This window comes from Aythya marila (genome assembly GCF_965140915.1).
Source record: "Aythya marila genome assembly, chromosome: 5".
Lineage (NCBI taxonomy): Eukaryota > Metazoa > Chordata > Aves > Anseriformes > Anatidae > Aythya > Aythya marila.
This window is the reverse complement of record NC_139046.1, coordinates 58,109,884-58,124,094: the sequence shown is the minus strand read 5'-3', so window position 1 is coordinate 58,124,094 and position 14,211 is coordinate 58,109,884. Positions and strand designations below refer to the sequence as shown.

Sequence of the window (14,211 nt, the reverse complement as noted above, 5' to 3'; positions counted from 1 at the left end):
ATTTTAACACACACTTATTCTGTTTCAGTGACGTAATATAAATTAAAGGATAATCAGATATTGGAACATGAAGTGTTTATTATATAGCTGTTTTAGAGTTTGAAGCTTACACCATTTGTAGGCTAGGTTAATAAACAAATTAGGAAGAAAAAGTGATCAGAAAAATATTGTCTTTGGCTATAGAGTAGTTTTTTCCCTAAGTACTTTCTTTAAGGTCTAGATTGTGCTACATTTCACATTTCTCATCTCTGGACTTTATATTACTTTTTCAGCACATTAAAACTTATGCAGTGAAACTGAATAATGGCAAGTGTTTTTATACCCTTTTATAGCCATTTCTTTTTTCATAACCTCCCCCTGTTTCCTGTTAGCTAAACTATAAGCACCTTTCTGTTAATTTATGAAAATTATTGTTGAGATAGCACATTATCACTGATCTGTATGGCACTTTCAGCATGTTAGAAGCAAAGGTCCAAGCAACATAAAACACATCAAAATTCATTAATGTGGTATTGATTATTTTTTGGATAATTAATTTTATTGCAGACCCTTGAAAGAGATAATGAGCTGCAAAGGGAGAAGGCAAAGGAAAATGAAGAAAAGTTCCTTAATCTTCAGAATGAGCATGAGAAAGCACTGAGAACTTGGAAAAAAGATGTAGGTTTATTAAATTAAATGTTATAGTATTAAAAGATTTTTGAAGTAGCCATCAAGCATTTCAGGTAATTCCTAAAAGCCAAGAAAATATTGTAGAAATACTACAATAAAAACAACCAATTCCTTTTCTAATAATGCAGACTCATCTAGAAATTAATATTTAGGAGAAATGGTGCTTTCTGTGCTATGAAAGCTCAGGGAAGTTCTATAAAGCAAGAGTCCCAGGGTATTAGTTGTCCTGAATTAAAAATATTCCAGAATTACACAATTACCTAGACACAGAAGCTGTTATAACTTTTTAACTTACATGGATTGAATTTTGTATATTTTTCAGAATAATTTTATACACAGTTCATTCAGAGAATACCAGCACTTCTAGGCTGGTATTCTAGGTACACTCTTGTACCCTGAAAAAAACTATTGGTGGTAAACTGTTATACCCTCTGGTGAGGAAAGGAAGGAAAACAAACAAAAAACAACAACATAGGTTGATTAAAGTGGCACATACTGAAGGTAATTCTGAAGGACTGTATGCCCAGAGACTTGGAGGGTGGGCAAAAAGCAATCTCCAACTGAATCGGGTAGAGATGCTGAAGGCTTGCATTGAAGCGGGGGGTCCTCATTTGAAAGGAATTATTTAACAAGTACTGTGGAGTGAAAGGAGATTTAAAAAAGGTAAAACCCTGTATATTTTCTCAGTGAATTCACCTCTGCATACACCTAAACAATAGTTTGTCTTCAACATTTGGCATCTTTTCTATGCTTTCATTATTTTTAAATACTTCAGTAATTGCTAACTATTTAAGAATGAGGTATTTTAGCTGTAAAAATGGTGTGCAATAATAAATGTACGTGCACAAGTGAGTAATACTTCTTCAATAAGACACGGTCTGCTTTGTGTGTGGAAATTAGATTCTATCAGCATGTGTTTAATAGCCTCTTTTGTCTTCTACATACTTGGCATCTATTGCCAGAAGGGATTTGAAACTGGTGGACTGATTGTATCAGCGAGGCTGTGGGGAAATCTTAGGCCTGTTGTCCTAACTCTTTGAGCGCAACCACTATGGACATGACTATGGGCTTGAGACTACAAAATACCTGCACTGTTCTGATGCTCGCTGCTCTGAGGAGAAAAGATTCCATCTTACTAATTTCTCACAGAGGCTTATACCCTAGGTTCTTGTATAGACATGGAAATTGGCCCTGTTTATTTCTCAGAAAAGTTTCTATCTTCTCTTTAGAAGATACCTCCACACCCCAAATCTTTTTACTGTGACTAACTAGAAATTTGGACTTTTAATTTCATAAAGCCTAGCATCATGATGGATAACATTAACATTACACGCTCTTCTGAAAATATTTGCTAATGAAATGAAGGTATTTCTGTAAAGTTGCCTTTTTTTTTTTTTTTTTTTCCTTTACAGACTGTCTATTTGACCATACTTCTTGTTCTAAGTAGAAAAATGTGATTGTTACATACTCACTGAAGAAGCATTGGTCACTTGAGGCTATTTACAGAAGTAGTTCCACGCAAATTACTTATTATAGTTCCTTGAAAATGTAGATAGAGAATGAATACTTACTAGCATGTTTATCTTTGAGCAGAAAAAAAAAACTATAAATACAAATCCTACCTTTTGGAGAGTTACAACCTGAAGTAAATGAACAAAGCCCAAATAATTAATATATATATATATATATATATATATATATATATATATATATATATATATATATATATATATATATATATATATATATATATATATATAAGATGATAATGATTAAAATCTTGGTGTGAACGAAAAGTTTCAAAATTGTCTTATTTTGTGCATTCCTCAGCATCTATACATTCTTCTAAGTTGTTGATACTGGTGTAACATGCCATTTTTCATATTTGAACATGCAGAAAAGATCTATGTATGTGTGTTTTCTGCTTTGTTATAGGAGGAAAATATGAGAAGAGAGATAGCCACTATAAAAAATGAGCTGAATTCCCTTAAGGGGGCTCAAGGACGTCTTGAAGATTATCCTCCTCCTCTGGGAAACCAGTATGCTGAGCAAGTGGAAAGTCCACAGGTAAGTGTATCTAACAGCTGCAGTACTTTGCATTTCTTCCTAAAAATAAATAAATTAACCTTAGAGAATGAGAGACACGGCAGTTTTTCTAGTCTGGCTCTTATGTCCGCTGATCTTCCCTTGACATTACTTAAGCCTAGAAATTTCTCTTGTAGCCAATGATCCAAGACCCCATTAAAATTTACTGTACCCAGAGAAAGTTTCCCTTTCTTCTAGAGGGCACTTTTACCATAGAAACTTGGGATGTTCATTATTCTATTAGATATATAGCAATTATCTTAAATAATGTAATGCATCTTTCCTAAATCACATTTCACATATGTATTTCACATAGGTGCTTCTCAAATGCTATGTGCAGATGCACTGACCCTTTACATGCATGCAAGTTCCCTGTAATTGTGGAAGTTCAAATCGACTTCTACTCAGAGGAACAAATTTGAGCCTACGTAACATGGGACAGATCAGAATTTTCACCTTATCAGCAAATAGATAACCTAAGGCCTTTAATTTTAGTTCAAACAAACTAAACAGCCTTTATTTTGCTGCTTCTGTTTAAGAATCAAAGGCATAGTAAGCTGTACAAGTTATGAATGCAGGAGGTAGATGGCTGGTTTACGCAGTGCAGCTTGAAATAAATTGAGCTTGCGTTGCTGCGTGAGCCAAGTCTACATTCAGTTCTATATTCAGGGCATGTATGAGAAGTCAGCAAGTGATAAGGTTCATGAAGATGGTCTTTTGGAGCAAAAGGATGAACGCTTAGCACTATAGCTATGTGTTACCTACTTGAACTGGATTGCAAACTTATATTCCAGTCTTTCATATGACTGAAAAAAATAGAGTCATAAGTTATAAGAAGCTTTTCTTCTGTGTTGAGTATAATCTGTTGTTTGGTTGAGCATTGACTATATCTCTTTTCCATTCATTTTTACATTCAGATAATGGTTTATCCTTCACAGAAGGGAAAACTCATTCTGAATATCTCTGATTTTTGCTTTTAGTGTTAGAAAGACACTGGGTGGAAACTTATTGATGTTTTTTCAGAACTAGGCTGTGAATTGACAGTGAAAAAACAACCAAAAAAAAAAAAAAAAAAAGGATTTAGAAGAACAAAAGAATTTCTTCACGATACATGCATGCTATGTTTATAGCACACATCCATACATACACACGTAAACATACACACATCTGGTGTGTGCTTAATAATGCAATGGAAATAAGACTTGACATAAGTACTCATCATGCAATAGCTGTATGAATTCTACAAGGTATAATGTAGAATTATGGGGAGGAGTTGTGTAACTTTGAAAAATCTTGTATTTCATTTTAATTCAAAGAAAAAAATATATTTTTAAGATGCAGAAACAAAGCATGCTGTCAGCCATTTATGAGAAACTGTACTTGTGCTTACTGAGAAAATCCCATGTGTTTTAAGGTCGATAAGCCTGAAGCATGTGTTTAAAAATGGTGAAAACAAATGGAGGTGTCATCTAAATAGGTATCTTTACCTATCTTACAGTGAATTGCCATACCGCTTTGTGTGGTAAGATTGTAAGATTTCAAAAGCTTGACGGGTTAGGTGGAGTAAAATCCACAGTCGAACACTGTCGAGAAATTAGAGGATATGCAGCAGATTGTATTGGTCATTCTAGTTTGTACTATTTCATTTTGTATTAGTAATGAGGTAGTGTCTCGTATAACATAAAAGGACAGCATTGTCATTATGTTTAGATAGTGTTGGTTATGGTTTAGATGAAGCAAGCATTGCAAGAAAATAAAAGCTGTATTTGTTTTTACACCTAGTACCATCTGAAGTCCCTGTGATTATTTGCGGGGCATGAAATTTAGCATGTATGTAAACTTAATACAAATCACCTGTGGAACAGGAATTAAGCAAAAACCTTCTTTTAAAGAAAACTACAAAGTCAGACCTCATTTCAGAGACAAATTCATACCTGAATAATTACACCCATGTTGGCTTATGCATTGCAATTTAGTTAAACTAAATGTGAAGCATGGTAAAGTTATATTTAACTTGTAATGCAGTTGTGTACCACTATAGAACAGGACTACACCGAGCAGCAGGCTATTTATATTATTGTGCTTGCAATACATACTGGGAGAGCTGGTTCTGAGACAGCTTTGAATTTCATACCATGAAATATGTTGTTGAGGGAAAGGTCGTCTTAGGTTAGATGTATGTTGTGTAGATGTATTTTACTAACTTACAGGGGGAGAGAAATAAAATCCAGATTTGGAAGTTTCGATATTTAGGCTTTGTAGTTTAGGCATCTTACACGTTATTTTTGAAAGGATGAACAGGTGTTTGAAGTTCACGGAAACTAGGTGTAGTCAGCCTTTCAGAAAATCTGGAGAGGAATCATGCAGTTTTTGTCCCTTTCTAAGAACGTTTTTTTCAGGTTTGTTTCAGATCCATTCAACAGTTCAGCCCATACCAACAAATGGGGTAGGTTCTATTGCAGTAGGTCTATACCTGTACAAAATGAAGTTATGTGGGGTTGTTTTTGTTTCTGTCTAAAGAAACAGCTCTTAGAAGCAAGAGGGTATGAAGGGACTGTGGCTTTTATGAAAGAAAAAGTAAGTTTCTAGTATTTGTATTTGAAAATAAAAGCTTTAAAATGTGATGCCAAGGCTGCACGTAACCAAGAAGTAGAATCAGCTAATTAAAAGATTATTAAATCTTTTTTTTTTTTTTTTTTTATTTATGATTTCAAGTTAGTCTTTACAGGGGAGAGGATTTACCCCACCCCTACCCAAAAAGAGGACAAAAATCAGACAAATTGAAGGTGGAATATTTGGCAAAGAAATCTGATTTCAGTTCCTCTCCATTTGCCATGACTCCTCCCTTCCCCAAATCAGCAAAGCTGGGAGCGTCAGGATGTTTCTGTGACCTGTAGAAAATCATTTCCTGCAGATTTGTATTGTACATCATCTACTACCACACCACTGCAATAATCCTATTTTTCACCACTGCCTATGCACCTCCCCACATTTTACAATACACTTTGTCCTCCCCAGAGATCTGATGCAACACATAGCTCTTGTAACTCCCTCCCACATCCCAGCCTTCCTTCTGCAACACCTCCAGCCACCCAAGTATCTTCAGCTTCTTCTCTTGTCTTTTATGGACTAAGCAGTGCCCCTGCTCCCTCCCACAGCTACCTACTTTTATCTGAGCCAGCATGTGCTCCTGCCTTCAGCTGTCAAGAACAGAACAGATAAATGATGCCTTGTCTTTTCCCTTTTTCTTTTTTTTTTTCTTTTTTTTTTGTGTGTGTGTGTGTGTGGAGGGAGGGAGGAAGGAGGGCTAGGCAAGTGGATGGATTGTTTTTTTTTTGTTTAGGGTGTTTCTTCAGTTCAGCTTCCAGTTGTCGCAGAACTTTATGGAATTTAACATCTTTCAGGCTTCTACTCCTGTTGAGTTCGATTGTTCAGGTTCAAAATCCAGCTGGGAGGGAATGAGGAATGAGCAGTTTAATCAAGTGAAAATTCGTAAGACATATTTGCCTCTGAAACAGTTAAAAATACCAGGTGGTTTGTTAGAAGAAGAAAAAAGCGTTAATGTGTGTATGCATGTGTTTGAATGTAATTAGCAATTATGCAGGTTTTTTCCACATGTAATTACTGAGCAGGTCACTGATCTAGCCTGCAGACAGAGGGAGTAATCCAGTCAGAAGATGTTGAAAACATCTTCCTTCCTCTGAAAAACTCTGTCAATCAGTGTACTTTTTTTTTTTTTTTTTTTTTTTTTCCTGTGGGCTGTAATATAGTAGGGCCTAATTTCTTTCCTGCTCTTCTAGGGTGCTGACCTGCCTTTTTTTTTTCTTCCCATTTACATTAACTTGGTGTATTTCAGGAGAATGGTCTTTGGCTTTCATCAGAATAGTGAAGGCTAATTCAGGTCTTGAATTTAAATTTAATCAGAGACTCTAGTAGTTTATTAAACTATTTGTAATTTTTTTCCCCCTTGTGCTAGAGTGGTCAAGAACCATCAAAATACAGTGAAATGCAGACTATTCAGAATGAAAATGAGAGTATGCAATCTATACTAAGAAAAGACAGTATTCTTGGACATGAAGATGAAATTGAAGTAAAAAACTCCTTAAGCACTGAGGAATTACAGATAGAGCAAAGTAATAAGATTACCCGGATAGTAGAGATAAGTAATATTGTTGATAAAAAGGATAACTATTTACATTACAGTATGTGATAAGAGAATGCTCGAGTCCTGAATTGAATATTTTTTTCTACTAACAACAGTAAAATTCTTGGTGTCAGTAATGCTAATCTGTGATAAACTCACAAGGCTCTGAATGAAAATACAGTACTTCTGCTGGCTGCCCTGGGACATAAAGTTAGATTTGTGTATTGTCACTCCTCAAGCTGTTGCAATACCTTCTCCTGTATGCCAGTTCAGAAGTGAGTAAGGGTTAAGACGAACTATGTATTTAGAAGTGTACGAAAGCAAAAACAAGGAAGAACTTCCCTTTCCCATAAAACAATGAAAATGGGCACAAGACTGCTTGCCCTGCACATGAAAGTGAAAGTCTGTTCCTGGGGAATAATATTTTGATAAACACATAATACTTTCCTACCCAAAGTACTTTATAACTCCACTAAGTATTTTTTTTGAAGCCTAAAGAAAATGTATTTAAGTCTTTAATGCTTAGTTTCTAAAATTGTAACAAAGGTAAGTGGAAATTTAAAAGATTATTGACTGTAAAATTATTGCTTTAAAGGATCAGTGCTCATAGCATCCAAGCATATTTTTCAGAAAACACCTTTCTGATGTTGAAATGCTTTAGTTATTCCTCACTGGCTCACTGCCATCAAGTTGTAGGAGATTGTTTTTGGTACGAACATAGTTGCTTAATTGGGTTTGGCTTCTGTTTTGGTTTTTATTAGCTAGAAATGCCATTTCCAAAAACCAAAGACAAATAGTCACTGTAGTAGACCACTGACAAACTTTGTTAGACAAACATGGGTTGATTAAGCGTGTTATAGTTTCATATAACACCCTTTCAATAAGGCTGGCAAATACCAATTGGGAAATATTTCAATATATATTCAATATAATCCATGACTAAACTGTACGGAATGTTAATATATTTTCTATTTGAACAGGCTATAAGTATTTTATAAATTACAATAATATTTGTCTTCAGCAATTTTTTGCTTTATTTGTATGTGTATTGAAATATTGCTCTAATGTAAGAAAAATCTGTATTGATACTAACCTTGAAACTATATTTGGAAGCTTTAAACTGTGAAAACATTGCTTTATTTAACCTCTTCATCATCTATTGCTAACTAGAGAATACACTTTAACAGATTTACAAGTTCCTGAAAACAGTTTTAAGGATGAAATTAATGTTGCTAGCCATTATGAAGAAAAGCAAAGGGAGGTTTCTCCCAGGAATACCCTCTGCACAGATACTGATTTAATTACCCAAGGACAGACCTCTGAAATACATGTCGCTGAGTGCAAAGAAGCAGAAAATCTAGGAACTACACATAGAATGCTACTGGAGGAAAGCAATGCGAATTTAGAACAAAAGCTACAGGACAGCACTGATCCAGTGGCAGCATGCCACACAGAAACGAGAAAGGTATTTTTAGACAGCACTGACACAGTTTTCTATGAGAAAAATGCGAGTCAAGACACCCATTATAGTAAGCAAGAATTGTGTAATACTACACATGAATCAATTTGTACTGAGGCAGACAAACAATCAAATACTATAGAACACAACAGTGTCCTTATGTCTGAAGCATCTGAAAAAGAGTCTGAAGCAGTTTTCTGCATTGAGAAGAATGTTGTGTGTGAGCGAACAACCGATAATCATCAAGCGAAAGAATTCAATTTTGGCATCCTTCCTTATGCTAAGGAGAACTCTCAGACAGAATACCAGAAATGTAGCTTGCTGGACAGTGATAATTATGTAGGTAACATATTACATAGAACAGAAAAGATCTTGTTAAAGCTGAGTGGTTTACACAGAAATAAGTTTCCTTTTAAACAGACAGATGTAGATGCTGAAGAAAGAAATTACAATGACAAAGACAGAAACATGAGCAGAAATAGTGCACTAAGGAGTACTGGGTTTCCAGCTACTGATGCTCAAAATACACCCTCTGTTTGTTGTAATAATGCAAGTGCCAGTGCTGCTGCAAAAGAGCACAGTAGTAATATGCCTGTTACAGATACTTCAAATTTATGCCCTGAAAAAGTAGACAGAGGAATAAATGTGGATGATACGCGCAGCAAACAAACTGAACAAGGCAGTACTGAGCAATCAGGAGGTGATACAAATACATGCACGCTGAATGCTGAAGCTGTATCTCCAGTAAAGGCTGCTGATCTTGAAATAACTGCTCATAAAGTCGCAACAGATGGAATTAGTACAGAAAATTTTTTTCTATGTGAAAAACTTAATGATGATATTCAGGCACAGTTCATCAAAAATGGACATTCCCTGGAGATTAATGATAATTCAATAAATAATACATTGTTAAAAGAGAAAAAAGGATCACTGCACAGTACAGTTCCAGGAAGGAAGTTTGCTGAGGGTCACCTGAAAGAATCATGCTCTTTACCCATGAGAACATCTGGAAATTTAGTAAATGTAAGTGGAAGGTCATCCTTTGATCTTTCAACTTCAGATAAAAAAGCTGAGAAAACTCCAGTATACTTCGGTTTTTTAGACCTTGGTTCTTGTTCAAGAGTAAATCAAATGAGAAGTCAAGTTACATGGACTTCAGCTGCCAAAGAACCTCCCATTTTGAAAGAGAAACTACCATGCCTAGTGGAAAACAGAAAGGTTATTTCAAAAGCACAATGTCAGAGTCCCGATGAAAACGTTGCCAAGAGAGAAAAAGGACTAGGTAAGAAAAAAGCATGCTTTGAAGTATGTATTGACTAGATTAAAAAAAAAAAAAAAAAAAAAAAAAAAAAAAGTGTTTTTTTTTTTCCTGCATTTAAGTAGTGTAGCATTAGAAAACATGTTGTCATTTTTGTGGCAAAAAAAAAACAACAACAAAACAAAACCCCCCCACACACAAAAAAACTGATTGATGAAAGATAGCCTGAGAAATCTAATAGTATAAATACAGCTAAGTAGCTTTTTTTTATTTAATCAATTTAAATCAATTGATTAAATCAACTTTTTCTCCTATTTCCTTAGTGAAAGAAAAGCAGTGTAATGGAATTTTATAGGCATTTGAAACCCTAATGTGGTGTGTATTTATATACTTTATTGTGCATCTTCAGTTCAGATGGACACTCAGAACCATCTGAATGTGTGAAAGATTATTCTCTGAAGCTTTGTAAATCACACTAGGCTGTTGGGAGTTCTCGATGAGGTTTTTCATCTTTTGTTGTTGACACTTGGTGATTACTTGCTGAGCAATATTTTGCCTTCATAAAAATAAACATCTTATTCCACATTTATACATCATTACTAAAATGCAGGAAGAACTATATTTTAGATTTGTTTTGCAATAAGATTAGTGCTATTACTCCTGTATTTATTTACTAAAAATGCCATTTTAAAACTCAATCTCTTACCAAAGTAATAAAAACATTTCTATGTCCACAGTAAAATGACTTCAAAATGTTTGTAGATATTCCTCTACTTCAGTAACTGGACAGAGTAAAAGGTATTTTAAGCACTGCCTTCCTTTCTCAAAATAAAGCTTATATGTGAATTCTATTCTGAGCACGTATATGCTGTAAGCTTAAAAAAAAAAACAGATAATCTGTTATCCTCTGGAACAAATTAAAGCCCTACTTTTGTTGAAAAATGGCATTTTGGTTGCTTAGATGTTTTCCAAAAGAGCTAGGCCTGCAGTGTAGGGTGTTTGTATCTATTTCAGGTTTTGCTGATGTAGTGTTTTGTACTTCGCCCCTTCAGTGTGTGAACAGAATGGAAGCCAACCCCTTGGTTTTGCAGCCAGTGGCAGTGAGATGTAAAACCATCAGTTTGGTTTCCTAATATTGTTCACGTATTATGATTTGAAGTTTATAGGTGATTTTGTTTCTGTAGTTGGTCTCTTGCATGTGTTTATTTCTATACACACGATTATTTGAAGCTCAGTTTCAGATGAGCCTCTGTCACTAAAATGAAAGTAGCAAGGTAGCAGAATCCTGATCTCAGATGGCACATTAGTATTTCATTAACGTGAATTTCAGTAGCAGTTTCAAGAAAATAAATGCACAGTTGTAATATTCTTTCTGGATCTTCTCTGGAAGAAAGGATTGCACTATTTGAAGTTCTTCCATGCGTTGTTTCTTCTTTTCTTGCCAGACACCTTTTTGTATGCAAAGTAGAGTAATTCTAAGAAGTGAGTCTGACAAGTTCATCCAAAGGAGCCAGCAGGGATTTGAATATGACTCTAATACCACAAACGAGTTGCCTAGTGACCAGTACAGTCACCAGACCTCTTTAATTCTGGCAAAACTTCCCAGCTGAGGATCTTGGGCTGTGTTCCAGATCTGCCTCTCCCTCTCATCATGCTGCCTAATTTATATAGGTCCCTACTTCTGCTTGCTGGCCTCTCTGAATCCTGCACCTCTTGGAGAGTAGAAAATCTTACTGACAGGGCACCAAAGAATTAATTGTTGTGCTACACTTGGCACTGCAATTCCCAATATATGTTGTGTATTTTTTCAAAATATTTTCCCAGATGGGAAGAGCATTGGAATTCTGTAAGCCTGTCAGAGGGAATTCCTTCTATGGCCTAACCAAAATGTAAAATCTGCTATTTATACAACAGTTCTGGTTGCAGGGAGCAGCTATGCCGTACCGAGTAGAGAAATGAGTAGGGAATGGTCAGAATCTTCCTGGGAAGACACTGAAAAAGAAATCAAACACAAATCCCAACCCCTTTTTCTCTATTCCCACCTGCTTCTGCTCCTGTTAATCCTCCCCCTCCTAAAAAAAAAAAAAGAAAAAAGACAAAAAAAAAATCTGTTCTTAATCAACCACATTGCACAGACTTGAGGTAAAATATATTTTTATAGCTAAGTAATGATTTTACTAATATACCAGTAATTGATGGGCATCTGTGTAGTGACAAAACAGCTCCTGTTTGCATTATGAGTGATTTTGGTACGTGTATATTTTCATCCTGCAGGTAGTTTGGTGGTGGTTTCAACAGAATCTGCTGGTAGTACATAAAGCCTCCACAGGGCTGGAGCCTTATGCTCTGCTACATTTCACCTACTTATCTGTCCTTTTTACCTTTAGTAGATAACTATAGCCTGATTTCATGAAATCAGGTGTATCTATTTACTAGAAGACTCCTTATCTAAAAGATGTTTTGTGTCTGTCTAAACACCTTTGCATTTAGAATGTCTTTATTTCAAGTCATCCTGTAATATGATGTCGGGATGGCAGTAGTTATGTATCTTATTATCATCATCAGAAAGTGGGGGTCTTTATAGATGTGCTCTTTGAGAAAAGGCATCTTCAGTTAGAATATTAAGTATACATACACACAATTATGTGAAATAAAAAAAAAAAAAAAGTAAAAGCCTGCAACAGAGGTTTGGTGAATTAAGACAAAAAATACTTGAGTGGTATGTCTTTTTTTAAGATCAGAGGTAAACCAGAAATTTAGTTGCTTTACAATTAGTGCCTAGAGACTAAATTGCAGTTGTTACCATTTCCTTTTTGTCAATCAGGTTCTATCAGTTCTAACAGAGCTGCCGACACTTTGAGTACCTCTAGTATCCACCGAGACCCCCAGGGAGACCCTAGTGAGGAATGGAATGCTACAGCAAAGACTTTTTATGATTCTTCTTTTCCCACAGAACACGTAAGTCAATTAAAAATATTGCGGACCAGACCTCAGTGAGCTAATTCCACAGATATTTGTACAACTGTACGCATCTGGATACTTTAAGGCTGAGTCAATCTCCAAAATAATATCAAAAGGGCAGCAAGGCACCATTTTTCACAATTAAGGTTGATAGAAAGCAGCAGGAAAAAGTCGCAGCATATGAATCAAACAGATGCTAACCAGCCCGTTTGGGAGGGGAAGAAGTGGGTAGTTCGTTGTGTACCTTAATAAAAATCACCACCTAAAGTAGTAAAAGTAGGAGTTTAAATAAAAGGGGGGGGGGAGGGAAGTATCATGTAGAAGTATAGACATTTTTTCCTTTATTACTTGGTAGGAATATCTTATTTAAAAGAATCGGCTAAAAATTCAGCATACCTACAAATGAGACCCTATCAGTTTATTCCACGACAGCAGTTACGTAATGCCATATTTTATGTTATCTTACTGATTAGCACGACATTATACAAATGTGTAAAAGTGGATAATTAAAAAGAAAGCTGTTCTTTCCCATGTAGACAAGTTTGTTCGGAGTGATGCTACCAATGGCTCACACTGCGCGTTTAGATCTGTTAAACTCTCCTACTCTGTGTGGAGCTTGAACAGCTTTAATTGCTGTATTAGGGCTTGACCTAATACTAAACATAACATTCAAGAGTGACACTATTAACTTACAACTGCAATTGACTTTCCTCTCCAGAAGAGGTTCTAGAACAGTTTCTCAGGTAGTTACAGCTGCCTCTTCTGGGTGAGGTTTGAGATTAGGGCATATAGTGTTTTCAGATGACAAAATTCACAGAATCACAGAATTGTAGGGGTTGGAAGGGACCTCGAGAGATCAGCGGGTCCAACACCCCTGCCAAAGCAGGCTCTCTAGAGCAGGCTGCCCAGGTAGGCGTCCAGATGGGCCTTGAATATCTCCACAGAAGGAGACTCCACAACCTCCCTGGGCAGCCTGTTCCAGTTGGCTGACTTCAGGAGACTGAATCGGTTCTCTTTAGTGCTACTAGCGTTCATGTTCTCTGAAATTAAGAAGTGTAAAGGCTCAACTTTCCCAATAAGACTACATTTGGGAATGACAATGAGGTGGATTTTTCAGAGAATACCAAACATTATGGTGATACTTACTACGTCTCCTACTTTTTCTCGTTGAGGTGGAGCCAGAAACTGATCAGTTAAAGTTCTTGCTCAGGAATTAAAACTCTTGCTCTTCCTTGCTTGTTTCTCCCTCACTCTCAGCTGAGAACTTTTGGAAAGGAGTAGACTGAAGTTCCTAATTTACAGCTAGTAAGAAGTTGTATTTCATTTTCTGATTGTGATTATTATCTTTTTCTCATCTACAAGTTAAAGCTCTTATGTACAGGCTAAGTAAAAGCTGAGACGGACAAGAACAGTTTCTTGCTGATTTAACCTTAGGTTAGACTTGAAGTCTCAGCCTGTGATATTGCAGCCTGCTCCTTCCTTTGTCTGTTGGTGCTGTTCTAGCACATCCTTTTCTTAAATTTGTCATTCTACTTGACTGATACAGAAAAGCTTTGGGGAGATTAAACATAGGCTCAGCAGTCATTTTTGTCGCTCAGCTGAGTTGTTCTGACTGTACATTCATCGCTAGAGCAG

General features: G+C 35.9%; 1 protein-coding gene across 1 annotated transcript in view; it reads left to right on the top strand.

Moving 5' to 3' along the window:
- Positions 1-14,211, top strand: part of CCDC73 (coiled-coil domain containing 73) — a 74,880-nt gene that overhangs the window by 58,135 nt on the left and 2,534 nt on the right. The window contains exons 13-18 of the mRNA XM_082760753.1: positions 547-657; positions 2,605-2,736; positions 5,165-5,197; positions 6,731-6,887; positions 8,086-9,639; positions 12,440-12,573. Of these exons, the coding sequence (XP_082616879.1) occupies positions 547-657; positions 2,605-2,736; positions 5,165-5,197; positions 6,731-6,887; positions 8,086-9,639; positions 12,440-12,573 (2,121 nt within the window). The remainder of the gene's footprint in view (positions 1-546; positions 658-2,604; positions 2,737-5,164; positions 5,198-6,730; positions 6,888-8,085; positions 9,640-12,439; positions 12,574-14,211) is intronic.